The sequence below is a fragment of the Leucopleurus acutus genome (assembly GCF_964270905.1).
Source record: "Leucopleurus acutus genome assembly, chromosome: 11".
Lineage (NCBI taxonomy): Eukaryota > Metazoa > Chordata > Mammalia > Artiodactyla > Delphinidae > Leucopleurus > Leucopleurus acutus.
In genome coordinates this window covers 91,956,376-91,982,706 of record NC_139152.1, presented here as the reverse complement: position 1 = coordinate 91,982,706, position 26,331 = coordinate 91,956,376, and the positions used below count along the sequence as shown (strand labels likewise).

The 26,331-nt window shown below is 47.0% G+C and overlaps 1 protein-coding gene across 2 annotated transcripts; it reads right to left on the bottom strand.

Moving 5' to 3' along the window:
• Nucleotides 1–18,026: 18,026 nt before the first annotated feature.
• Nucleotides 18,027–24,884, bottom strand: LOC309968540 (apolipoprotein L6-like). 2 transcript variants are annotated; one of them, XM_082849813.1, is made up of 4 exons: nt 24,804–24,884; nt 22,634–22,763; nt 19,363–20,188; nt 18,027–18,506 (listed from the first exon to the last, which is right to left on the bottom strand). In XM_082849813.1, the coding sequence occupies exons 2-4, from the start codon at nt 22,750–22,752 to the stop codon at nt 18,390–18,392; spliced, it is 1,062 nt and encodes a 353-aa protein (XP_082705939.1). In that variant the 5' UTR covers nt 22,753–22,763; nt 24,804–24,884; the 3' UTR covers nt 18,027–18,389. The 2 variants fall into 2 exon arrangements, with proteins under 2 accessions (XP_082705939.1, XP_082705940.1); XM_082849814.1 differs by having other exon boundaries at nt 22,634–22,721; nt 24,804–24,883.
• Nucleotides 24,885–26,331: the final 1,447 nt, after the last annotated feature.

Genomic DNA, 26,331 nt, shown 5'->3' with positions numbered 1-26,331 from the left:
TCACATGAGTACTTAGGTCTTCTTGGTCTCCAACCCCGTCTGTACACTCAGAAAACCTGGTCTCTGACAAACTTTCCTTCCATCCCAGGTGTTTCTGGCGTCCCCAGGGGTGATCAGGAACCACGGCAGGTCTGCCTCTGTCATCATTGCTGGGAGCATCTTCGCAAGCAGAAGCTTCTCAAGTTTTCTTAGTTAGTTAAAGTCTGGTATTGTTCCACGGAGACAGCTTGACCAACTAGGGCAAAAAGGAGAGGAAGTAGTGTACTCATTCCTGTAGCATCATTGGGAGCTCGCAAAAGGTTTGCCTGAGCGCCCAGATGTTATAGGGCTGGGCAAGGTAGCTCTCTCCCTTAATGCACCCTGTCCTTGTCTGCCTCGTTCACAGCTGGGCCTGGCATGATGCCTGGCACAGAGGTGCTCAATTAACATGTGTACATCAGATAACTTAGTGAACGGCACCTCTGGCTGGAAATGCACGCAGGCAATGGGCAGAGAGGGTTCAGTGAGGTGACTGGCAAAGGCCCAGGCCCAGGATTGCACGTGGGGGGAACAGCATTGCAAGGCACCAGCTTCTCACGATCAGGCGCTCCCTCCCCTTCTCCCACAGCCCGCCCATCCTGGGAGAAGGTGCCCCCCTGAGGGGCTCCCACAACACCCCGTCCCCTTCATCCTCCTCGTGTCCTACCATTTACCTCTCCTCCTTGTTAACGGCTTATCTGGGGTCCATCCCCCTGCTGGGCCCCCAGTGCCATTAGAGCAGAGACTGTATCTTTTCCCACGATCTCCTCAGTGCCCTGTGGGACATGCCCTAAGCTTGTGCTCTGTGACAGGCAAGCGAAGACGTGGGCAAGACCCTTTGGAAGATGAATCCTGTGTCTCACAGTTTACCCCCCAAAACTTCCCCTGGTTATCAAGAAGCTAGGATACGTACCCGCAGAGTAAAAGTCTACTGATGCAGTAGAGCCAGAAGGAAGCTCCCCATGCCTTAATACAGCGGTTCCCAAACTCAACGGAATTACTTGCAGATCCTTGAAAACCTCCCCAGTCTGGATCATGTCCCAGATCAGTTAAATCCCTGTCGTTGGGGGGTAGGACCCACCCACTCATCAGTATTTTTTGAAGGCTTGCCAAGTGATGCCAACATGAAGACAAGTTTGGGAACGCGTCCTTAAATCCTCGGCCCCTGTCAAGGCCTCACTTAATTAAAACCTGTTGAATGAATGAATGAATGAATGAGGGGAAGGGAAAGGGGAGGGGCAAGATAGGGGGAGAGGATTAAGGGTACAAACTACTATGTATAAAATGATTAACCTACAAGGATATATTGTACAATACAGGGACTATAGCCAATACGTTATAATAACTCTGAATGGAATAGAGTCTTTAAAAATTGTGAACCACCATATCGTACACCTGAAACTTACATAATATTATACATCAGTTATGCTTCAATTTAAAAAAAAAAGGCTAAGTTAGCATTTTCTTTGAGATATCTCTGTACGCCTAGGAGTTCAGCCCCTTTCCAACCTACATCTTAGAGCTCATCTGTACATAGATGGCAAAGAAGCATAAACTTCCCAGCCACTCTTGGTAAGGGTGTCTGGACCATTTTCACAAGAAAAATTGTGATGCGGCATCCAGGCTCCTTGAGAAAGACTGGTGCCATTGGTCCGTGATGCTTTCTGAAAACCCAACACAGAAGATAATTGGTTATCTTTTTCCTCTTTCACAGAGGAAAAAGCTAGTCCCAAGGGTGGGGTGACTTTCCCTAGATTATAAACCAGATAGTGATGGAATTAGGGTAAGAACCTAGGACTACAGCTTCCCAGAAGCCTGTCGTCTGCCTCCTTTGCTGGTTGAGGACAATATTCCTCTGAGAAAAGAAAAATCTCTCTTCCTTCACTCAAGGACGGTAGAGAAACATGTGCACAGGCACATTGGAAGTGACCCAATTAACTCTAGTCAAAGCTGGTTCATCAGGAAGCAGCAAGTGGAAAGGACTTTGTTTTGCACTATCTCAGGATTAACGGGAGCCGTGGGGGAAGAATCTAGAGAGTGGAAGGAGGCCAAAGGTCACAGATACAGAGAATAGATTGTTCCCGTCCTGAAAGGGCAGGAGAACTCTAGTTTGCGTGACTGTGAAGATCGTATAATTTAAGAGCTTGGAGTAGCCCTGCAACTCATTTTATAGAACTTTATGGACCCTTCAGCACCAGAAGTACAGCCTGTGTTAGGCAGCAGTCTATTATGAGAATAACGCTTCAGCTGAGTGCTACTGGAGAGTCTGAAGGTCATGGAAAGGTAAGTCCCAGCAGTTTGGATCTCAAGGCCAGACCCAGATGTTCTTACGGCTTTGGTCAAGGGTGGAGGAAGGCTGGGGAAGGAGTGTTCTGGATGACTAGGGAAAATGCAGCAAATTCCGCTACTAGGAATCCATCACCCAACAGGCCAGGTGTTTGGACACCTGCTAATGTGCTTACCAAAGGGTGTGTTTGTTTGTTTGTTTGTTTTGGCTGCATTGGGTCTTCGTTGCTGCGTGCAGAATTTCTCTAGTTGTGGTGAGCGGGGGCTACTCTTCGTTGTGGTATGTGGGCTTCTCATTGCGGTGGCTTCTCTTGTTGCAGAGCACGGGCTCTAGGCACGCAGGCTCAGTAGTTGTGGCGCGAGGGCTTAGTTGTTCTGTGGCATGTGGGATCTTCCTGGACCAGAGCTCGAACCCGTGTCCTCTGCACTGGGAGACGGATTCTTAACCACTGCTCCACCAGGGAAGTCCCTTACCAACGTTTTTTTTTTTTTTTTTTTTTTTGCGGTACGCGGGCCTCTCACTGTTGTGGCCTCTCCCGTTGTGGAGCACAGGCTCCGGATGCGCAGGCCCAGCGCCCATGGCTCACGGGCCCAGCCGCTCCGCGGCATGTGGGATCTTCCCAGACCGGGGCACGAACCCGTGTCCCCTGCATCGGCAGGCAGACTCTCAACCACTGAGCCACCAGGGAAGCCCACCAAAGGTTTTTTGTTTACTTTCCTAAGGGATTTTTTTTAGGAGAATGTGTGAATCCTTTTTTTTTTTCTTTTTTTCTTTTTGGTACATCTCCAAATGCAAATGGAGGCAAATGAGGTTGCATGATCAATTCTTCAGCCAACTTTGCTCGAACACATTTTTATGTTTCATATTATGAAGATGGTGACAGCATAGCAACAAAATGTGGGTATTAACAATCAGATTTCCTTCCTTCCTCCTTCCTTCCTTCAAATACCAAGTGCAAAGTCTGTGCCAGGCACTGTTCTAGATGCTGGGATTTTGGTGGTTGGTGTATCAGCCCAATCCCTGCCCTCACAAAACTCACGTTCTGGTACCTTCCCCCCCTCAACATCACTTTCCTATGATTACATTTCTAAACCAGTTTTTTCCATCATCTCCTCCCAAGCCTGTGGCTCAGAGAGTAGCCAGCGTATTTCTTCTTAGTCATCTCGGTCCAAAAAGCTTTAACAATGCCCTGGGAAAGTGGACTCTCTAATTATAATATTTGGAAGTTAAAAAAGCAAGGTTAGAATACTTCAAAAATCTTAACGTCTCAAAAATGTCACATCACTTTTGTCTAAGGACTTTATCCAAACAATTAAACTATGATAATATTCAATGCCAACTAGGACGTAGTAAAACTGGTCATCTCTTAGGTTACTGGTGACAAAGTAGATTGGTGAAGAACTTTTGAAATTTTGATATTAACTCACAAAAGCCTTCTGGTAATCATCCAATAAGCTAACGACAGGCATAAAGATGATCAGAGCCATGTCATTTATAATACTGTAAACCGGAAAGCAAGTGAGTAATCATTCCGTCCAGCCCTCTACCGTCTGTAATTCTGGCAGATTGCCCAGTCTCTAGAAAGCCTTCCTAGAGATGAGGAGATCATTAGTTGGTTAATTGTTTGTTTTAACCAGACAGGTGAAGGGTAGCAGAACACGACACCCCAAAACATGCTGCTTTGGTTACTTGATTATTGATTATTTTGAGCTCAGCACATGAATAAATACATACAGAGAGGGGCTTTCTCTGAACTCCCCTTATCTGCCTAAAGACAGATCCTCCAAAAGAAACTCCATTGTCATAGATTCGGCTCCCCAGGAGTTTCATCAAGCAGGGAAAATTGACTCATCATAGGAGGGGAGAGAAGGCAATCCCACACCCAGAGAATCTTTGTCACAAACTATCACATCTCCCACCTATTCTTCTAAGGACCCATTCATCATTCCTAAAAATCATTTACTCTCCCCTAGGAGGTCCACTTCCCCCATCCCCTTTCCCTATTAAAATTTAAGACTGAATTCCAAGCCACCTTGAGGAGTTACTCATTTTCCCCTGGGTATCTCATATGTGCATGAAGTATACGTGTTAATAAACTTCTGTCTGTTTTTCTCTGGTTAATCTGCCTTTTATTACCGGGGTTTCAGCCAAGAATGCAGAAGAGTAGACGGCAGATTATTTTTTCCTTCCCAGCACAGGCAGCATTGCACAGTTACCCTCGGTTAAAGATTCTTTCTTCTGTTGCAGCTTCTTTTGTTGCTCAAAAATCACTTTAAATACATTTTCATTAAAATTTGACAAATATCACCCCCAATACCACCACAACATATCTCTCGATTTTATTCACTTACCTCCAGTTGTTTTTCCAATGTATATTCTTTTTCGCATGGCTTTTATTACATACTTATCATAGTGTGTCTTACTTTTAAAATGTAGTATTATAAGACAAGTATTTTTCATATTGCTACACAGTTGTCATAAGGATTTTTTTTTTTTTTTTTTTTTTTTTTGCGGTACGCGGGCCTCTCACTGTTGTGGCCTCTCCCGTCGCGGAGCACAGGCTCCGGACGCGCAGGCTCAGCGGCCATGGTTCACGGGCCCAGCCGCTCCGCGGCACGTGGGACCTTCACGCACCGGGGCACGAACCCGTGTCCCCTGCATCGGCAGGCGGACTCTCAACCACTGCGTCACCAGGGAAGCCCAAGGTTATTTTTGATGACTCTATGCCATTTCATCAAGAGGGGATGTACCTTCGTGTTTATAGAAACACTCCCTTATAGGTGGCACGTTGGGGTCTTCATGTTTCTGTCGCCCTTATGAGTCCTTCATATAACGGCACCAACTTGTTCTGGTTGCTGCCTGCACTCTGGTCAGCGATCAGCTCCATGCCCCGCTCTGTTCTCTGGCTTCGTGCAGTTCTCTGCAGAGGATCTCCCATGCAGGGACTGGGGGCTACTTATCTTTCTAGTTAACTTGACGAAGGAAGTTACTTGCTGTTGCATTTGCAGATGGGGACCATTGAGAAGGTCTGAAGATATATCCTGATTAATCTAGCAACACCGTATGGCCTCCCAGGGCTTCTGGTTTTCATTTTTCTTTTAAGTAAAATTTGTTACCTCTTTGCATTTCGTGCCAACATTATTTCCTTGATACCTTAAATTGTTTTGAGGCGATTATGAATAATATAATGCTGTGTTTTCTAACTTGTTTTTTTACTCAGTAGAAATATTATTCATTTTTAATACTTCCCTTTTGTTTTGCTGAATTTTTCCTAATTGTAATAGCTATGAAATGAATGTTTCATGAATACCTAATGCTGGTTTTCTTTCCTGTTTTTTCAGTACTTATTTTTCTTATTTTGGTTCCATACTTTATTGCATTAGCTTGAATTCTTAAATTATTTAATTTTATGAAATTGACTTCCAGTATTGTCAGCAGCTAGTTTACAAAAACCACTTCTCTTCATGAAAAGGCGTTATGTTTTATTCCTAGATTTAAATATTTTATTAGGATTAGGTGCTGAATTTTCCGACTCTAATGAGATGGTCATCATTTTCCTTTTTTATTTATCCCATGAATATAGTATATTATGTGCATAAATTTCCGTATATCAAATTATCCTTATATTTCACGGAAACCCCAACTTTGTCACTGTAGAATTTTGCATCAGTATGTTGTAGATTTATATTTTCTATTAGTGTGTTCAGTATATTCATCTTAGAGCCACAAATGATAAAGAGCTATAGTTGTCTTTCCTTGTAATCAAGGTTTATTATTAGTGTTATATTTGCTTCACAGAATAAACTCAGTAGCATATTGTGTTTTCTATTTCTGGGACAATTTATGTAGCATCAAAATTGCTTATTTTCTGAAAGCTTAAAAAACGTACAGATTTCCTTACATTTGCCACATCTTCATGGGATGCTTTTGATTTTTTTAAGTTGTTAATGTGAGTCATAAACGTGACTTCATTTCTCTTCCCCACTCTTGAAAAATGGCTCTCCCAGCCCACCTCCACGCCTATTCTTTTTTGAAGACTTGAGAAGTAATAACAAACCCTTGACATTTCAAACTGCACTTGGTTCTCATTTTCTGTAAACAGGTATCTCTCGTGTCCTTTGAAAAGGCGTTTCACAGAAGTTGAAATACAATGGCCAGTAAATATATGAAAAGATGCTTAACATCATTAGTAGCCAATAAATGCAAATTTAGACCTCAGCAAGACACCACTTCTTTGATCATTTTGGCAAAAGTAAAAAGAATGAAAGCATCCTATGTTGCTGAGAAAGAAAGAGGGGCGTGTCCACCCTCAGACACTTGGTTGGATATAAAACGATATAACTTCTGGAAGGATGATGTGGAGTATCTCACAACATAAAAAGTACCTATGCCTGAAACTCAATACCCTCCCTCTAGAAATTCATCCTACAATGACATGTACACAGAGAAACACATGTAAAGATGTTCACCAGTTCCTTGAAGTGGTGAAAAGAATGGAAGCAATCTGAAATATCCGTGCAGGGGGACTGTTTACATTAAAAGACATCAGTATTAAATAAATGCTTATGTATGTCTATTTATTTGTTTATTTATTTTTGGCTGTGTTGGGTCTTCGTTGCAGTGTGCGGGCTTTCTCTAGTTGCCGTGAGCAGGCGCTACTCTTCGTTATGGTGTGCGGGCTTCTCATTGCTGTGGCTTCTCTTGTTGCAGAGCTGGGCTCTAAGTGCATGAGCTTCAGTAGTTGTGGCTCAAGGGCTCTAGTGCACAGGCTCAGTAGTTGTGGCACACGGGCTTAGTTGCTCCGCAGCATGTGGGATCTTCCCGGACGAGGGCTTGAACCCATGTCGCCGGCATTGACAGGTGGATTCTTAACCACTGCGCCACCAGGGAAGCCCCAGAATAAAAGCTTATGGACGTGAAAAAGAACAAGGCAAATCTATATGAACTGACTTGCAAAGAGACACAGGATATATTAAGTAAAAGAAAAAATGTTGAAGAATATGATCTCGATTTTTTTTTTTTTTTTTTAAGTATTGAACATGTGGCAAAAGACTAGGGGGAAATTCTGGAAGGAGATACAGCTGAGCAGGTTCAGCCTGGGGAAGGTTGCCAGGAGGGAAGACCCACACCTGCCTTTCACTCATCTGTCTTATTGAAATTTGTTGCAAGAATCATGTGCTGATTTCATAATAAAAACCAATATGGTAAAAAAAAAAAAAAAAGCGATATCTTTATGACTCACTCTTTTAGCATTATAAAATCTCCAACTTGGATAAAATTCATTTAGTGCAAGGAACACTGCTGAGCACCTAGTAAGACAAACAAAGGTTGGATAAATTGTTGTTAAATATTAATATTGTCATCTATTTAAAAATTTTTATGTGACAAGTTTTTCTAACCTGTTATTTTGGCCTTTTGTGGCATTTTATTTCAGGATAGCTCTTGTAGGCAGAAAATTATTCCAATCTACTTTTCACCCAGTTTGATACTCTTTACTTATTAATGCTATTAATATTAATTATTATTATTTATGGTCATAATTGTTCCACTTTGATTCGTGTCACCCTACTTGAGGAATTCTGCTTTTTATTTCTTTACTCTCTTTTTATATTCTTCACAGGCAGGCATGGTGAATAGATTTCAGCATGGCTGCGCAGAACAGCTTCTGGAAGGTAGAAATGTCTCTGCTTTCTTATCTCCATGTACCTGATAAATGACAGCTACTGGGGACACATTAGAATAAGGGCTCCTAGTTCATGATGCTATGTTTTTTATGTTTAGAATCATGATTGACTCTCTCCCCTGTCCTGGCTCAGAATAGATCTTGGAGAGAGAACTCTATTTTATTTTGGGGAAGAGGGGAGTGGGGAGTGAATAGGACTAAGGCAGAGCAAGGGCAGAATCAAGTCAAAGGATGGGGGTGGGAGACCCATTGCACTGAGGCGGTGGTGCTGGGTCTCCAGGAGATGGGCCGTTTCCTTACCTTTTTTTGTTTTTTGTTTTTGTTCTTTTTTTGCAGTACGCGGGCCTCTCACTGTTGTGGCCTCTCCCGTGGCGGAGCACAGGCTCCGGACGCGCAGGCTCAGCGGCCATGGCTCACGGACCCAGCCGCTCCGCGGCACGTGGGATCTTCCCGGACCGGGGCACGAACCCGCGTCCCCTGCATCGGCAGGCGGACTCTCCACCACTGCGCCACCAGGGAAGCCCTCCTTACCGTTTTAATAAATATCCTCTGAGACGTTTGTGATTTATACATAGGAGTAGAGGTGAAATAGAACCCTGACTGTGTTTCACCACTTTCCCAGCTAGTTTCAGGAGTCATCCTGTTTCCTGTTCCATCACATTTCTGCAGCTACAACGTATCTTCTGCTGGGAAAGCTCAGAATATCCCACTACCTGGGAAGAAGCTTGCTTTGCTTCAGTTCTCCCAAAGAAGGCATCAATCATACTCCTCTGGCTTAGACTCCCTGACACCGAGGGGCCACATCTGGCCCCGGCAGTGGCCACTCAGGCCCGCACACAAACGCGGGGAACCCTATCTCTCCGCTTCCTCCTCCATCCTCGAGGAGTGGCTGCTGGCTGAGCGTCTCTGCCTCGCGCCCTCATCTCTCCTCCCTCCCTTCCCCATTCACCAGCTGGAGGCCAGTGCACTCCTGGAACCCGGGCTTGGGCTTGGAGTGAAGGAGAGGCTCTCTTGGACTGAAACCACATAATTAAATCCATTTTGCTAGAGACTCTGCTCTGCAGATTCAGGTCCAAACCAGGAGAAGAGGATGTGATTTCTGCTTTCCCTCTGCCATTGTCTCTTGTGCTAATACCTCCATCAAGGACCACTGAGTAAGGAGGTATGGCTGGACCAAGGCCAAGTTCAGGCACTGCTGGGGGGTCCGACTGCACAACCAGGTGATGTCCTCCAAACTGACCACAGCAGGCTGCCAGCTGAGAGTCGCAGGAGCCAGAGGGGGCAACAGAGATGTTGCATTCTGCTCTGAATAGACATTCTGATTTGGGCTTCATAAAATATGGTCCCTGTAGCTAAGGGACCCAGGATGAGATGTCTGTAATTGTAGGAAGGTCTCATGGGAAATAGGGCAGGCATGGGACATCAGACCCTCACCTTCACTTTAGGAGCTGGGATCACTCACAACAAGGGCCCGAGTCACTCCCCAATCCCCAGTGTCACCAGCTGTAGGTCAAGACAGTGCACTGTGGTCAAAAGAATTTGCCGAGGAAAGGGGAGGGTTTCCTGGGTGGATTCCAGTCGGGGCTGTAGTCATGGTGCTTCCGAGGGCTCCTGGGCACTTCTCTCTCTACAGATGACAAGGGGTGCTGGACCAGAAGAGATGCAGCTTCACCCCGTAAAGGAGAAAACAGACCCCATAGTCATTCAGAGAGGCCGTGGCTTCAGACAGAGCTGAGACCTAGTGACTCAGGCCTGGGAGTTCACATGAAGCTCATGGAAGACGGTGAACTTAGAAGAGGAAAGAGTGCTGAGGATGGAACCCTGGGGAAGGGAACTGAGGAACAAAAGGCACCTTTTAAAGACTCTGAAAGGAAGTTGCCCAAGAGGCAGGAGGGTGACGCTCAGAAAGTTTTGCAAGAACTTCTGGTGTAAAGTTATCAGTGTCTCTTCTCTTAGCAATTGTCCAAAGCAACAAAGAAACGATACAGGCACCATCTATTAGAAATTAGGGAAACTAGATAAAATAGATTAAAAGGATGCCAAAAGCAATGGGAAGGACCAGGGTTTGGGGAGAAAAGGGGAGAGGATGCTGATAATTGCAGATTTCAGAAAAAGCGGGCGATGAGTTCAGATTTCAGGAAAAAATGTGTCTCTTCAAGAGGAGGGAATTCCCACAGTGCAAAACTAAAATCCCCCCCCCACCCCGCTTTTTTTGCTGTGCCACTTGTAGGATCTTAGTTCCCTGACCAGGGACTGAACCCAGGCCATGGCAGTGAAAGCCCTGAGTCCTAACCACTGGTCCGCCAGGGAATCCCCTAAAATCCTTTTTTTAAAAAATAGTAAGAATAAAGTTCTCACTGAATCTGGATTGGTTCCAAGAAGCACTGAAGATAAGACTAAAGGAGGAAACGTAGTAAGACAAGTCATATTTGTAGGAAGTAATTGTCCTCGAGACAGAAAGGAGAAAAGAACCTGCATGGTGAAGAATCTGAAAACTGACCAATTCCATTGCCTGAGGAGAAATAAAGGCTGAACACTCGCGTAGAAGGTTCTAGATCAGAAAGCACAGTTCTGCTAGTCTAGAACACAGACCAGGTTTCTTCCCTATTTGAATCTCCCACAAAAAGCTGGCCCAAGAGAAAAAGCAAAGAACACAAGGTCCACACAAAAAATATTAACCCAAGGGCTTCCCTGGTGATGGTGTGGTTAAGAATCTGCCTGCCAATTCAGGGGACACGGGTTCGAGCCCTGGTCTGGGAAGATCCCACATGCTGCAGAGCAACTAAGCCCGTGTGCCACAACTACTGAAGCCCGCAGGCCTAGAGCCTGTGATCTGCAACAAGAGAAGCCACTGCAATGAGAAGCCTGCGCACTGCAACAAAGAGTAGCCCCCACTCACCGCAACTAGAGAAAGCCCGCGTGTAGCAGTGAAGACCCAACGCAGCCAAAAATAAATAGATAAAAGTAATTAATTAAAAAAGTATATATTAACCCAAGAACAACAAAAAACAATCAACCCAATTGAAAAATGGCAAAGCACTTGAATAGACATTTTTCCAAAGAAGATACACAAATGGCCAATAAGCACATGAAAAGACGCTCAGCATCACTAATCATTAAGGGCGATGCAAATCCAAACCACAGTGAGATACCACCTCACACCCAAAGGATGACTCATAAAAACAAAAACAAAAAAACAAAAATCCCAGAGAATAGCAAGTGTTGGCAAGACCGTGGAGAAACTGGAACCCTTGTGCATCGCTGGCAGGAATATAAAACGGTGCAGCCACTGCCAGTGGTACAGCAGTTACCAAAAAATAATAAAATTATAATGACCACGTGATCCAGGAATTCCACTTCTGGTTATATATCCAAAAGAACTGAAAGTATGGTCTAGAACAGATATTTGTGTATCCATGTTCATGTCAGCATTATTCACAATAGCTAAAGGCGGAAACAACCCAAATGCCCGTTAATGGCTGAATAAAAAGTGGTCCATCCATACAATGAAATATGATTCAGTCTTAAGAAGAAATTAAATTCTGACAAGGAAAATACATGGATGAACCTTGAAGACATCATACTAACTATTTAAAAAATGAGTAAAGAAGAAAATTTAGGTGATACAAATAAACTTTATTTAACACTTCATGAAGCAGACAGCGTCCTTTTGGAGAAGTGTAAAATGGAGTGGAAGGCAAGAAGTGTCTATAAGGGTAGAGTATAAAGAACAAGGAAGAAAAATCCAAAATATCTGATTGACTGAGGCCACATAGTCGACCTTGTTTGGGGTGAGAAGGCCCAGAGTTGGCTTGGTGTTCGGGGTTCGGCTGGCTGGATATACTGCATTTCTGGTCAAGCAGACCGTTTACAGGAACAGGAAAGTTATCTAAGTTTCAATTTACTGACAGTCACCCCAGGCAGGAGTATCTTGAACCTAGAAAGTTATTTCAACATAACTAAGTGAAATAAGTCAGTCACAAAAGCCAAATATTGTATGATTCCATTTATCTGAGGCTCCTAGAACAGTCAAAGTTAGGGGCTTCCCTGGCGATCCAGTGGTTAGGACTCTGCTCTTCCACTGCCGGGGGGCCTGGGTTCAATCCCTGGTCGGGGAACTAAAATTCTGCGTGCCATGTGGTGTGACCAAAAAATATATATATATTCAAATTTATAAAGATATAAAGTGGAAGGGTGGTTTCCAGGGGCTGAGGGGCAGGGAGAATGAGGAGCTAGCGTTTAATGGGGACAGAGTTTCAGCTTGAGAAGACGAAAATGTTCTGAAGATGGGTGGTGGGTGATGGTTGCACAGCAATATGAAGTTGCTTAATGCCACTGATGAAATGATCAATTTTATGTGATATATATTTTACCACAATAAAAAAATTACAAGACAAAAAGGAAGATAGTAACAACAACAAAAACAAACAGCAGATCAAGAGCACACACCAGAAAAGTGAAGCCAAAAAGCTGATGAAAATCGTGAACAATTATTTTGCAATTAATTTTCTTAAAGTTAGTGAAGCAATTTCCTCTACAACGCAAGGTTGTAAAACAGAGATCTGAGGGCTCAAGGGAATCACAGCTAGACAACAGGAGGAATTCACTGGAAACTGGTAGAGCTTAGGAAAGAAAAGAAGAGAAAAGTAAATCTGTCACAGAAGCAAATGCTTACTGGAATTCATACAAGAAGAGACACTACTTAAAAAAAAAACAACAACTAAGCAACACCAAAGACAGAGATGAGAAAAGTAAGCAAAATGAAGTGCAAATGAAATGCTAAAAAGGTTTGGCAAAAATACATGAACTAAAGGCAAAACTCCAACGTACGCTCATTGGAATCCCCAGAGAAGAAAACTGAGAAACGTGAACAGAACAAATATCTAAAGATAAAATGCAAAAAAAAAAAAAAAAAAATTTCCATCCATAATAACCCTCAGCACAAGAACAACCAAGCAGCAGCTACAGAAGCTGCCAGGAGAGAAATCTTCAGAGGGTCCGCAAGTGGGTGTGCATGTGATAATTTCGTAATTTTCCTTTTCCAGGATAATTTTTGGCGTGCTATTAGTTCTCAGGATTACAGAAGAAAAGATGTTTTGACCCACGATAGCTTAGATTTACTTCTTAGAATTCATCTGGAAACTGACAACGGTTTTATCTTTCAGCTTTGTGTTCAAAACCTATTTACCTTTTACATGATCGTTATAAGAGGTGCCAACACTTCAGATAAGCAAGAGAGAGGATACAAATCTCTTTTTCTTCCACCACTCACGGCAGTCACCATACAAACAAGTATTTTGACTGGCACATTATTAAGGACAAAATAAGGGACTTTACATCCATTTTCTTCCATGTTGCTCCAAACAACATGTAAGGTCAGTGCGTTTACGTTCCTCACATCTCACAGCCAAGGAAAGGCCGGATCAGTGGGGAGAATGTACTCACCCAGGCATCTCTCCCGGTGAGCGCAGCACGTGGTTGCAGGTTGGTCCACGTTTTGCTTCTATGCTGGGTCCCCACAACTTCAAGACACATCTCTAACTTTGGAAAGTGAGGCAGATGTGATGAGACAGCTTTGAGCTGTGTTTCCAAGGGTCTGAGCCACAGCTGACCACCGTCTGCAGTGTTGCCTGGGCAGTGGACAGAGCTCTCAGGAAAAAAATAGCTGCTTATCACCAGGTCGGGGGAGGTGAATACATATTTTGGCCTTCTCAGCAGGAAAAGGGGCTCAGATAGTGAACAGATCAGAGGAAAGAGTGTATTTACCTTGGACCAGAACCATGTCCGAGGACAGCTCTGCCCCTTTCCTCCCTTTCAGCTGCAGTGATGCTGCGGCTTCCTCATAGAGCAGCACTTCTCAGACTTAATGTACACACAAGTCCCCAGGGATCTTGTCCGATGGCTGATTCAGTTTCAGATGCCTGAAATTCTGCATTTCTAACCAAACTCCCAGGAAGCTCTGCCATTGCCAGTCCTAGATCAAACTTGGCAAGAAACTCAGTGGCAAGAAATGCTTCTCAGGATGCCCCTGGCTTTCAAGTCCAAGTCCAGGCTTTTTACTATGACCCCTATGGTCCACTTGACGTGAGCCCTATTTCCAGCCTCCACCTCCATTTTCATTTCTGCATGGTCCCCTGATGATCCCAAGGCCCGTATCCAGAAAGTTTGAAGAACTCCAACAAGTTCATTTAAAAAAAACAAATAGTCCAATAGAAAAATGCATGAGAAACTGGAATGGCACCTCATTCCTGCCCATTGGAGGGCAGACAAAAACTCACAAGGTAGAGGGGGCTGTTGCTGACCACACTGGGAATCCAACTGGGCAGAAGCCACCTTCAGGGAAAGCCTCAGCTGGGAAGCTGGCTGTGGCATTTGGGGAACTCACAGGAAATTGCCTCTGGGGCTGATCTTGAACCTGGGACATCCTTGGAGCTCATAGGAAGTTGTCTCTGGGGCTGATGTTGAGCTCACTGGCTGTCCACCTGATGACTGAGCTCCACTGGGATAAGGAAAGAGGCCACACCCCTTCCCCTGCAGTGTGCCCTCTACTGACGAAGCTTAACCCAGAGCTAGCTGTCAGAGGAGAACAGTCAAGAGGGTCCAGTGCTGGGTCCCAGGCAGTGCACTTAAGGGTGGATTTGGAGCGGAGAAGTAACACATTGATAACTGGCACAGGGACAAAATGTTCATGGTTGTGAATCTGGGTGAAAGGATGCGTATGGGAGTTCTTTCTACTATTCTTGAACTCTTCTGTATGTTTGAAATTACTCCTAAATTAAAGAACTTAAATAAAAGAATGCCATTCGCTGAAACTGGCCAAAATAAGACTTTGGGGAGGATGATTTCTTGATTTTAAAAACTGCATTGGACTCTAGAAGAGAATTTGATTTTGGTCTTTGATTCTTTTGGACTTTAAAAGATTTTGATTTCTTTTAATTTTTAAAAGGTTAGGAAGTAACGGAAGGAACCAAACTTGGGTCTGCCCACCCATGCACGGTAAAGCCAACCTACTGACACCGAGTTGTGGTGAAGGAAAGTGCAGCGTTCATTGCAGGCACCAGGCAAGGAGTCTAGGCGCTAGTGCTCAAAAGACCCGAACTCCCCGATGGGTTTCAGGGACAGGTTTTTAAAGACAAGGTGAGGGAGGTGGGTGGTGCAGTGTGTGATCAGCACGTGGACATTCTTCTGATTGGTGGGTGGTGAGGTAATCAGGAGTCAACATCATCCACCATCTGGTTCTAACTGGTCTGGGGTCTGCATGCTTGCGGGTAGCATGCAGTTAACTTCTCCCACCTGGTGGGGGCTTCAGTATCTGCAAGACAGCTCAAGGGCTCAGAGTATTATCTACAGCCCGTGAGGAGGAACGAAATGTCCTTGACTTTGTTTAATGGCTAAACTATTATTATTTTGTCTTGCTTGACTGTTTTCCTTTCTTTCTACATTTTCTCACTTCTCTGATTAATTTCTCTGGAGCTTCGGGAAGGCTTAGGAAGCTAAAGTTTTTCTACAGACAAGAGGTAGCCAGAGGACACTGGGGGGTGCAGGGGGAGTGTATCAAGGGTGTCTGGTAGCTGATCGCTCCCTCTCACCAGGGCATGTGATTGCGTGTGTCCTCCTCCTCTTCCTAAACTGTAGATTACACCTCAGAGCTACTAGGTTTCTCAGAACTCCTGACTGACTGTGATGGAGGGCCTTGTTCCACCTCGGGGGCACTCATGAAGAACCCCACTTAACCCAGAAGAGAGAGGAAGACAGTGGCGGGTGTGGGGTTGCCCCGAGTAACACGGGGAGTTGACGGGCTTCTCTTGGCCAGGAGGGCAAAGACTTAACTAGTGGGGAGATGAAATGAGGGGAAGGTGTTTGTTCACCAGAATTCCAGGTGATGTAGAAGAGCGTGCTTCCAGGAAGTAGATCCTGATAGGGAAGCAGCTGGGTGCTGAAAGCATTTCAGGGAGGAAGAGAGCAGAGGAGCTGCTTGGGCTGTGAGGCAGGAAGTATGGGCCAGAGAGAGGGAGCAAGAGGAAAGTCTTTTTTCCAGAAGCTTCTGCCCCTGTGGAAGAATCTGGGAACCAGAGAAGCAGGTGACAAGGGAAAGCTGAGCCTCTCCCACCCCCTCTGGTGCTGGCTCAGAGCATTAGTAAGGATTCTTCAAGTTTCTGTCAAGGGTATTTTCTCCCAGATTGCTGTGAGCCTGGTGCCTGCAAGTCTGCACCCAGAAGGAGTCCTGGATTTTATTCAGGCTACACTTATTTTGTGGCTGAAGAAACCAAAACTCAGAAATGGGACCAGGCAAATAAGTGTCAGAGATGAGTCTTGAGTTTCCATTCTGATTCCTTCTTTTCTTTTTTTCTTCAAAACTTTCCACAAAACAAACAAAACCCCAAGCTTCGTGACTACGTATTTTGTGCAGGTATTATTTTTTTTATTTGTTAATTTAAAAAGAATATTTATTTATTTGGCTGCATTGGATCTTCATTGCAGCATGCGGGATCTTTCATTGTGGCGAGTGGGCTCTTTGTTGCGGCATGCAGGCTTCTCTAGTTGCGGCACGTGGGCTCCAGAGCCCACGGGCTCAGTAGTTGCAGCGTGTAGGCTTAGTTGCCCCATGGCATGTGGGATCTTAGTTCCCTGACCAGGGATCAAACCTGCGTCCCCTATGTTGGAAGGCAGATTCTTAACCACTGGACCACCAGGGAAGTCCCTGTGCAGGTATTATTACTGACAATGTTTATTCGGAACTTTAAGGATGCTCGTGCACACTAAAAGAACAACATTAAATGGGGCGAAAGCTGTTTACTTACTGTTATGCTCATGAAAATATTATAACAGCAACAAAAGCAGGAACCACACGGCCTGGGGTGACTACTTAAAACCCCTAGATCATAAGAGGGTTCCCATAGCCCATCCTAGAAACCAGCACCAGCAAAGGCACATGACCCAGTCCTGACCAGTCAGAGTGGGTCCCTGGACTTTTGCCCCGCCCCTTTCCGTGTGGGAGTCCCCCAGCTGGCAGCAGGCACACCTGGAGGTGCTGAGGCCACGGTGCCTGAATGTGGCGGAAGTCTGTCTGAGAAATGGAAAGACAGATGCTTGATGACATCATTTTTAGCCTCTGGATCCACACACACCTGAAGCCCACTGTTCCCTTAAGCTTTTTAAGTACGTGAGCCAATAAATTCCTCTCTTTTTCATATGCCAGTTTGAATTGGTTTGGGCCACTTAACAAAATGATGACTAATATATGTCTAATTAAAGCGTTGTAGGTACAGTCAAGAGAATATTTTGCAACATGGAAAAGTAATGTCTATAAAAACTCTGTGAAACATGGAAGGGTAGAAAATATTGCTAAGTGAAAACAACAAAATGGAAAGTTATAGATCTGTAGGCAAATGAGGGAGTTGAGAATGCAAGAGAAAGAAAACTCAGTGAGTTACAGAAAAAAAATCTACTCTACAATGTAGCCTTGAGAGAGGGTCCCCAGCAGGCAGTAATGTCCAAAGCAAGAAAAGCACAGAAAGAAAATTCTCCACCAAAATACCAGCACCCTCTCACTGCTGTGGCCTCTCCCTTTGCGAAGCACAGGCTCCGGACGCGCAGGCTCAGCGGCCATGGCTCACGGGCCCAGCCGCTCCGCGGCATATGGGATCCTCCCGGACCGGGGCATGAACTCGTGTCCCCTGCATCGGCAGGCGGACTCTCAACTACTGCGCCACCAGGGAAGCCCCTTTCCCCCTATTCTTTACTTTCCTGTATTTTAAAAAGTTGTACTGAATGTCCATACACTACTTTTAAAATAGCAGCTGAAACATAGAAAAGAAAAAAATAGGTGTAAGATGGGTGAACGGGGAAGCCAGGAGAGTTCCTACAGGTTCCTGTGTCTTGAGGAGCCCAAGAACTTCTGTTGTGGGGAGCATGGAGGGGCTCCTTCCTGATGGGAATCAGGCTGAGCAGGTTGCGGTGACATCCTTTTATGTGCAAACCCAGGATCTTCTCCAGCGATTACTGCCCAGGTCGGGGAGGGGGAGGACAGAGGGCCAACACAAGCTGAGTTGATACAAAAGAGAGAACCCAGCATACCCTTCTTTCCCAGAGCCCTTCCATCTGGTGTCAGCACTTAATACAGAGCCTGGGGTCAAATAATACACGTTTCACATGGGCTGACTCTGCATGCGAGGGAGGGAGCAGGGGCGGTGAAGGGGTCCAGGAAATGAGTTACACACATGAAGGAGGGAGGGATGGGACAGGTTGACCTCCCTTAACTTACAGTGTGACACTCACCACTGACAGTGCCCTCAACACCCTTGTAGACCTGTCAGCTGCTGAGTCTCCAGGCATTGCCTCTGCCAACCTGGCCCCACCACCGCCGTGGTCCCCTTTTCTTCCACTCAGAGACCCCTGGGCTCAATTGTCTTCATCCTCTCCTGTCCCCTGGGATCCTGCTTTCCCTGGTGGCAGAGGTACAGTCCCCATGGTTCCTTCCAAAGACGAGCTCACAGGCTTTTTTTCTTGGGAGAGTTTCTGGAAAACACACACACACACACACCAATCAAAGGAAAGCTACAGAAGGCTCCCAGGCAGCATGGTGTGGAGATCCAGGCCCGGGCTCAGAGGTCAGGCTCCCGGGCTGTCATCCTGACTCTCCCTCCACATAGTTGCAAGCATTTGGCAAGTTGCATAAGCTCGCTTATGAACACCACAGTCTGGGGGATGAAACAGCAAAAATGTATTTTCTCATAGTTCTGGAGGCTGCAAGCCTCAGATCCAGGTGCTGGCCGATCGAGCTCCCAGTGAGGACTCTCCCTGGCTTGCAGACAGCTGCCTTCTTGCTTCGTCCTCACAGGGCCTTTCCTCTGTGCCAGTGCAGGCAGAGAAAGAGAGAGCCCTCTGTATTTCCTCCTCCTCTTACAAGGACACCAGTCCCCTAGGATTATGGCCCCACCCCTACAAACTCATTCAACCCAAATCACCTCCCCAAACCCCCATCTCCAAAAAGTCACCTTGGGGCTTAGGGCTTCTACATATAAATGTTAGGGGGACACGTTTCAGTCCATAACACTCCCTGTGGCTCAGTGTCCTGTTCTGTACAACTGGGAAGACCCTCTGCCCAGCACATGGACCTCAAGGAGCACCGAGGGAGAGACAGAAGGCATGACCAGGTCTCTCCAGGACTGGTGCCACTATCTCCAAGATGAACATGATACCGTTTGGACCTTCAGGGCCACCAGACACCCCACGTCCTTGGGAACATCCATGCAAACTCCACACACACACACTGGCTTCCTCATCACCCTTCCCATAAACCCTGGTGCCCATAAGCGCCAGTTAAAGCTTCCCCCTCCTCCAGCCCCACCCACAAGGGAAACCACAGCCTCACCTTCTGCTGCAGGCTCTCATAGCACTGGGTGAATTCTGTCAGCTTCCTTTCCAGCTCCCAAGCCTGCGCCCTTAGCTCTTCCGCAAGCTCTGATTTTGTTCCCTCCTTCAGCTGTTTCCAGTCCTTCAGGAGGGAGGCCAAGACCACGCTGAGGGAGAAGCCAGCCATTGCAGTACCCAGCAAGCGAGCCTTTGTTTTCATCACCAGCGTGGTACCTTCAAAAGCCCTTTGCACCTGCCTGCTCCTCCGGGCTGAGACTTGGCCAGTGGTCAGGAGATTCTTGGCGGCAGCGGCCAGGCGCGGGTTGGCCCTGGCTATCTGAAAGGCACGGATGCTCTTCCGGATATCCTTGATGGTGCTTTCACAATCCTGGACCACCTTTCCGGCAGCCAAGACATAGGCTGCCCCAGCTCCCCTGACCTCTTGGGCACGGGTGGGCACTAGGCTACCGACATAAGCTTGGGCTTCTTGACTGTGAAAGCGTTCCAGAACGTTGGTCAAGATGCTGGTGACCTCCCCTGCTTTCCCCAAAACTCTACCAGCAGCGGAGAGTACCAGGCTTCCTCCTGCTACTGCCGGAGCGAGGACCAAGCCCAGGATGCTCATGACTTCTGAGACCACAGCGATGGAATTGGCCACTATGCTGGTCTTGGTGAGTGTTCTGTGGGTTGTGTCGACGTGGTCTGCAAGGGTATGAAGCTTTCTGATGCCCACTTCCAGCTCCCCTTTCAAGATGGGAAACTCTTCCAAAAATATTCTTTCTTCATCTGACAGGTCACCATCTTGCCACTCTACATCTTCATATGGAAGAATGTCATCTTCGTCCCTGTGGATGAGTGAAATAAAGATGTTCAGTCTCCCGGATGGGAAAGCCAAATTCATAGTCAAGCCCACGTGGTTTCTGGATGTTCTTGCCCCTCCAGACTTTCAATCCTCCCTGCATCTTCCTAGCATCTCTGTTACCTCTAACTCAACTGTGAAAAGTCCCAGAGCATTGCTGGGAGCTGCTGGTTCCCTGAAGAGAGCACATAAGAGGGGGATCTGGAGGGAAATGGGAGAAACGTAGCCCTGGCCAAGAGATGGAAGAGGTGGATTAGTGCTGAGGGACTTTTTCAACCTTGTTCAAAGAGGCTATGGGAACTGTCATGAGGAGGGGCAGTGGGAAATGCAAGGATCCAAGTCAAGATAAGGAACCTGGGACGAATTGCCAGGAGGGAGAGGGCTGGGAAAAACAGGAGGAAGCAGAGTCCAGCTGTTGGGCCGGAGGTTGGGAGTCCCGTACGCGTAGAGGTGAGTGAGGGGGAAGAGGCACCATATTGTATAATGCATCCCCCACTTTGGTGACCTTGGTTTTTTTTCAGCTTGTGGGATCTTAGTTCCCCGGACCAGGGATCTAACCCTTGCCCCCTGCAGGGGAAGCGCAGAGTCTTAACCACTGGAGCGCCGGGGAAGTCTCCACTTTGATGAACTTGAATTCAGTGCTCTGCTGTGCCTCCGGAGTTGCACGCTGAGAGGGCTGAGAGAAATGACTGCTAAAGCTCTGAACGTTCTCCTTGGCACTTGGCCGGCTCTTCCTGCTCTCGCGAGCAGAACTGGCTCTTCACGGGAGAAATCAGGGACAAAAGGACCCAGCCCCCTCCCCCGTCTTCTCACAGTAGGCAGTCCTGAGGGATTTTTGCCAGCCCAGCTGAGTGTGGCTTTCATGGGACAGCAGTCTCGGGGGAGAACAAAGCCCTCTCCTTCAGGAACTTTCCTGGTGCCCAGGGCCCCGGGTGCATTGCCTTCAGGGCGAGCTGAGGAGGCCTGGTGATGACACAGATTCCCGGCCCACAGGAGGGTGTCAGAGCTGGAAGGAGCCCTAGGGAAGATCTAAGCTTCCTATTTTACTTTTCTGTGGAGGGAACAGAAGCCCAGAGCGGGGCAGGGCTCTCACCCAAAGGAAGGTGTGAGGTTGACATGCAGCTTTGAATGGGGACTCAGAGCTCCAGCCTGTCCTCTCATCAGGGACAGTTGATGTGAGGAATTCCTCACTGAGGTATATATACACCTGCTTTTTAATCTCTCTTCACACACACACACACACACACACACACACACACACACACACAGAGTTCCTCAATGGAAAAGGTTAGAAACCAAATATACTACCAAGGAAGCCTTTAGTGTTAATGAAGTAATTAATTTAGGCCCAGTTGTCAGTTAACCAGTAGCCATAAATCAGTTGACAGAGCAAAAAGCACCCCGGGACTTGCAGTGGGGATGGGGCGGATGGCAGCAGGGAGGATAACCCTGCTGAGAGACCCCCAGCTTCACAGACGCCACCACGCAGCCCACCCTGATCTCTCCTTCCTCAGGTTTGCAGGGACGAAGAGACACAACAGAGAGATTTGTACCTGCAAAGATCGACAGCGCGGGGGGAAAGCGGGGTGGTGGTGGTGGGATGAACTGGGAGATTGGGATTGACATACGTACACTACTATGTACAAGAGAGATAACTAATAAGAACCTGCTGTAAAAAAAATAAATAAAATAAAATTCCAAAGGAAAAAAAAAAGATCAATAACGCCACTTTGCATTCACTGTGAAGTTTTGTCTTTCACATGGTTGGTAGCTAACAGGAGCTTGGCTTCGTGTGTGTGTGTGTGTGTGTGTGTGTGTGTGTGTGTGTGTGTTTTGTGGGATCTTTGTTCCCCGACCAGGGATCAAACTCAGGGCCCCAGCAGTGAGAGCACTGAGTCCTAACCGCTGGATCGCCAGGGAATTCCCTTCTTGTGTTTTTAAATTAAACTAAATGCATCCCGCATTAGGTAATGATGCCTCCTGACACAGTGAAAATTGCAGTCGAGTTCTGTGACACCGAATTCCCTCAGCAGACATTTGTTGATTGTCCATATTGGGCTGGTGATGCTATATCTGCTGATGAATGGACACTTGGGCTTCAATTCATGAATGCAGTAACACTAAAGGGTCTTTTTGGTGATACATGAACCTCAGAGAGGTGAGGCCCGAAAGGGCAATTTCTGGCCTCAGAGTCCTATTACCCAATGTCATGTACCCGACAAGAACTTGACTCGTGCTCCAAAATATTTAATGTAGCCGGTGGAATATTTTTTCCCCTGGGAGACATATATACGTAACGGGGACCAGTTGGAGGGCAGGGCGTACTTTATGGCTGATGCCCTTGGAACACGTTTGTCACGTGTCATGAGGACGCCTAAACATTTCTGCAGAAGTAGCCCTTTCCCCAAGGAAAAAGCGCTCTGGGTTTTACCTTTGCAGACCGACACCAGCCTTGCAGAATGCTTTCCCTGCCTGGGTGTCCAGCAGATTCTGCGGCATCAAATCCGTGTTCATTTTGCCTGTGGGAGAATGAGAGCTGTCGCCACACATCAAAGGATTTTCTGGTTGGAAACAGAAACCAAGTTTACTGCAGGGGCCACGAAACCATATGAAATTCAAGGATGGAGGGATTTTAGATGGTTCGGAATCAAGATAATAATAAACACACAATGTACAAAATATTTGCAAACTGCTGTTTTTACATCTTATGTTGAGGTGGAGCTTATATAGGTTAAATACTCAAAAGGAAGTCGTCAACTCAATACATTCTGACATTACACACCTGAGTCATCACCTCCCAGACCAAGATAGAGAACAGAAGATTCCCTTAACCCCCTGGTGGTCAATCTGCACCTGGCCCGGGGGCGGGGTAGCGGGCGGGGGGGGGGGGGGGGGGGGGGGGGGGGGGGTAGGTAACCACTATCCTGATTTCCATAACCATTGATTAGTTTGCCTGGTCTTGAACTTCATGTCAATTGAGTCATTTGTTCGGTTTCTTTCGCTCCACACAATGTCTGTGAAATTCTTTCATGTTGTCGTTGTTTTAAAAACGTTCAGTAGCTTTAAAAATGTTTACCATGGGCTTCTCTGGTGGCGCAGTGGTTAAGAATCTGCCTGCCAATGCAAGGGACACGGGTTCGAGCTCTGGTCCCGGAAGATCCCACGTGCCGCAGAGCAACTAAGCCCTTGCACCACAACTACCGAGCCTGCGAGCCACAACTACTGAGCCCATGTGCCACAACTAGTGAAGTCCATGTGCCTAGAGCCCGTGCTCCGCAACAAGAGAGGCCACCACAATGAGAAGCCCGCGCACCTCAACGAAGAGTTGCCCCCGCTCACCGCAACTAGAGGAAGCCCGCGTGCAGCAACGAAGACCCAACACAGCCAAAAATAAATTAAAAAAAAAAATTGTTATGTAGTATTTCATTATAGGAATACACTACAAAACATGCACTTGGTAAGTGGGGGAGCCCAGTGTGAGTCCAGCCAGGTCTAGAATGGTAGATCTCAATCAGGGGTGTGTTTCCTCCCCGGGGGATATTGGTGATGCCTGTAGACATTCAGGGGTCCGGTGGAGGCACTGCTACTGGCATCTAGTGGGTAGAGGCCAGCGATGCTCGACACCCTACAATGCACAGGACGGCCCCCACAGCAAAGAATGGTCCAGCCCAAAATGTCAGTGGTACTGAGGCTGAGAAACCCTGGGGGAGCCCCATTCTTTACCAGCACCCCCTAAAACTTCCCTCATTTTTCATATTAGTCTTATCGAACGAAGGGCTATAGTGACAGTGGGGAACCCTTTGGTCCCATCAGTTTCCATCCCCTCGCTACTGACCTTCTCTCAGTGGATGTCAGAGGATGTTATGTTGGGAGAGGGTTGGAAATGATGGGAGAGGATTAGAGATGTTATTCTCATATGAGAGCTTTTTTTTATGAGTTTCTCTTTGCAGTTTTGGGAGACTTCAGCTCCACTGTATTCTGCCCCTTTGCCTGCAAACCAAGTCCCTCACGCACCCCATCAGCGTCAGAAAAGTCGGTTACTCTGAAACACAGCTTTAGATAATCCTCTTAATCTTTATCACCAACACCCCCTACTCCCAAACTACACTAAAAAAACCTACAACCCAAGAAACACTGCAGGTTGCAATTTTGAGACAACTCATTCAGCATTTTTTCTACAAAGATGACAGCCCTAAACCAGTCCTGCAGAGAACGTCTAGGGAAATGCCTTGGCCCATGCCGTCTCCTCCTTTCTGGGGTCCAGGCTCTCTCTCTCTCTCTCTCTCTCTGTCTAGGATCCTGGAGTCCCCAGCCAATGGAGGGGAAGACGCAACTTGGTTGGTCTAACCATACGCTTAATCATACTTTTATTTAAACTTCAAATACTCCTGAAGGAGAGATTTCTATCCTGATTTATCAAGTAACGAAGCTGAACTTCAGACCCAGTCTCACATTAGGAACTGGCTGGATGGGGATGTGAACCCCTGGGGGGTTCCTGACAACAGCTCTTTTTCCCAAACCAAGTGCAGGTGGCCAACCCCTTGGGCACATTGTCCTCTAGAGGCCCCAAATCAGCCCTCCTCCTGGGTGTGCTGTCCCACCTGTTCTCAGTGAAGCTCTCACTGTGGCCTCAGGTTCCGAGGGCCTTCTGCTCTCTCCTCTCCGGAGGCCTCTGGTCCAGCAGGGGGCTGTGAGCGTCTGGGCTGCAGGAAGACAAAGACGAAGTGCAGAGCCTCTAGCTGGTTCTTCTCACTAGGGGAAAGGCCCGAGGCTCTGATTGCAAAACTGGGTCCAAGTTCAGTGAGTCAGGCACAGAAATGCCAATGCCCAAGGCAGCTCTTTTGGGAAGACCCTGGCGCTTATTGCGAAATGGCTTGAACTCTTACATTCCTTTCTGCTTCTTTCTCTAATAGATGTGCAACTAAGTGGACAGCTGAATCCAAGTCAGGCCTGAGTCTCTCCTCTCCTGGTCCTAGCTGTGCCAAGGGCAGAACAAGGGTGGTTACGTCCTGCAAGGACTCAAGTCGAGCAGACCACCTGGAGTGCTGTCACTGTGGGCCAGTGCCTCAACTGCCCTTTGCCTCAATTCCCCATCTGTTAAATGGGTATTTATTAAACTAGCCCTTGTGAGGGAGAGCTATGTTGAGGAGCCCCGGAGCAAGCGAGGGAACGTCCTGCGAGGAAGCAATGCCCAACAAAGGCATCAACGCCCCTGCTGATGCCGAAAACTCAGCCTCTGGGCACCGGTGCTGAATCAAACCTCAGAGACAGAGTTTTGGGTGAAGTAGAAAAGAATAACTTTATTGTTTTGCCAGGCAAAGGGGGACACTTATGCCCCTCAAAACTGCGTGTCCGGGGGCTTCCCTGGTGGCGCAGTGGTTGAGAGTCCGCCTGCCGATGCAGGGGACACGGGTTCGTGCCCCGGTCCGGGAGGATCCCACATGCCGCGGAGCGGCTGGGCCCGTGAGCCATGGCCCCTGAGCCTGCGCATCCGGAGCCTGTGCTCCGCAATGGGAGAGGCCACAACAGTGAGAGGCCCGCGTACCGCAAATGGGGAGGAGTTTTATAGCAGTGGTTCAAGGGCAGGGCTGCTGATAAGGAGCAGGGTGTGCGCATGCGCATGCGCAGGGCCTTCACTCCTTTAATCTGGCCTCAGATGGTCTGCTGATGAGCTCCCAGGTTATCCAACTGTGATCTTCTCTGGAATGAAGAGAACATCTTCTATTTGTTGGGGGTTTTAGTTGTATAGAAGAGCTCAAAGGTATTGTTATAGGTATCCCTTGAGGACCCTGCCCCGAGGCTGCACTATTGTTTCTTAGCTGCCCCTTCCTTGTCTCTGCATCCCCTCCCTTCCCTGATTAGCGGCTGTTTGAATCTGCCCTTTGGGACTCAGGGAAGGTCACGGAAGTTAGGGTCTATTCCCTACAAACAAGAAACAAGAAAGGCTTCCGTGCCCGGGAGCCCCCCAGGGCCCTGCTCAGCTTCACTGCCGCGAGTGCTGTCATCCGCCCTCCGAGGTGGGCGACCTTAAAGCCTAAGACCTCTTTTCTGTAACTGTGAATGAAATTCATAAAGGCTCTGAAAATGGAAACATTTTTTCATAATTCATTTGGTGGTAAAACCTGACCT

Excerpts from the sequence above, each read along its gene's own strand:
- LOC309968540 (XM_082849813.1), bottom strand. The coding sequence starts at position 22,752 with ATGTGTGGCGACAGCTCTCATTCTCCCACAGGCAAAATGAACACGGAT. Across the intron at positions 20,189-22,633 it reads GCTGGTGTCGGTCTGCAAAG|GGACGAAGATGACATTCTTC; the intron begins GTAAAACCCAGA and ends ACTCATCCACAG. Across the intron at positions 18,507-19,362 it reads ATGAGAGCCTGCAGCAGAAG|AAACTCTCCCAAGAAAAAAA; the intron begins GTGAGGCTGTGG and ends TGTGTTTTCCAG.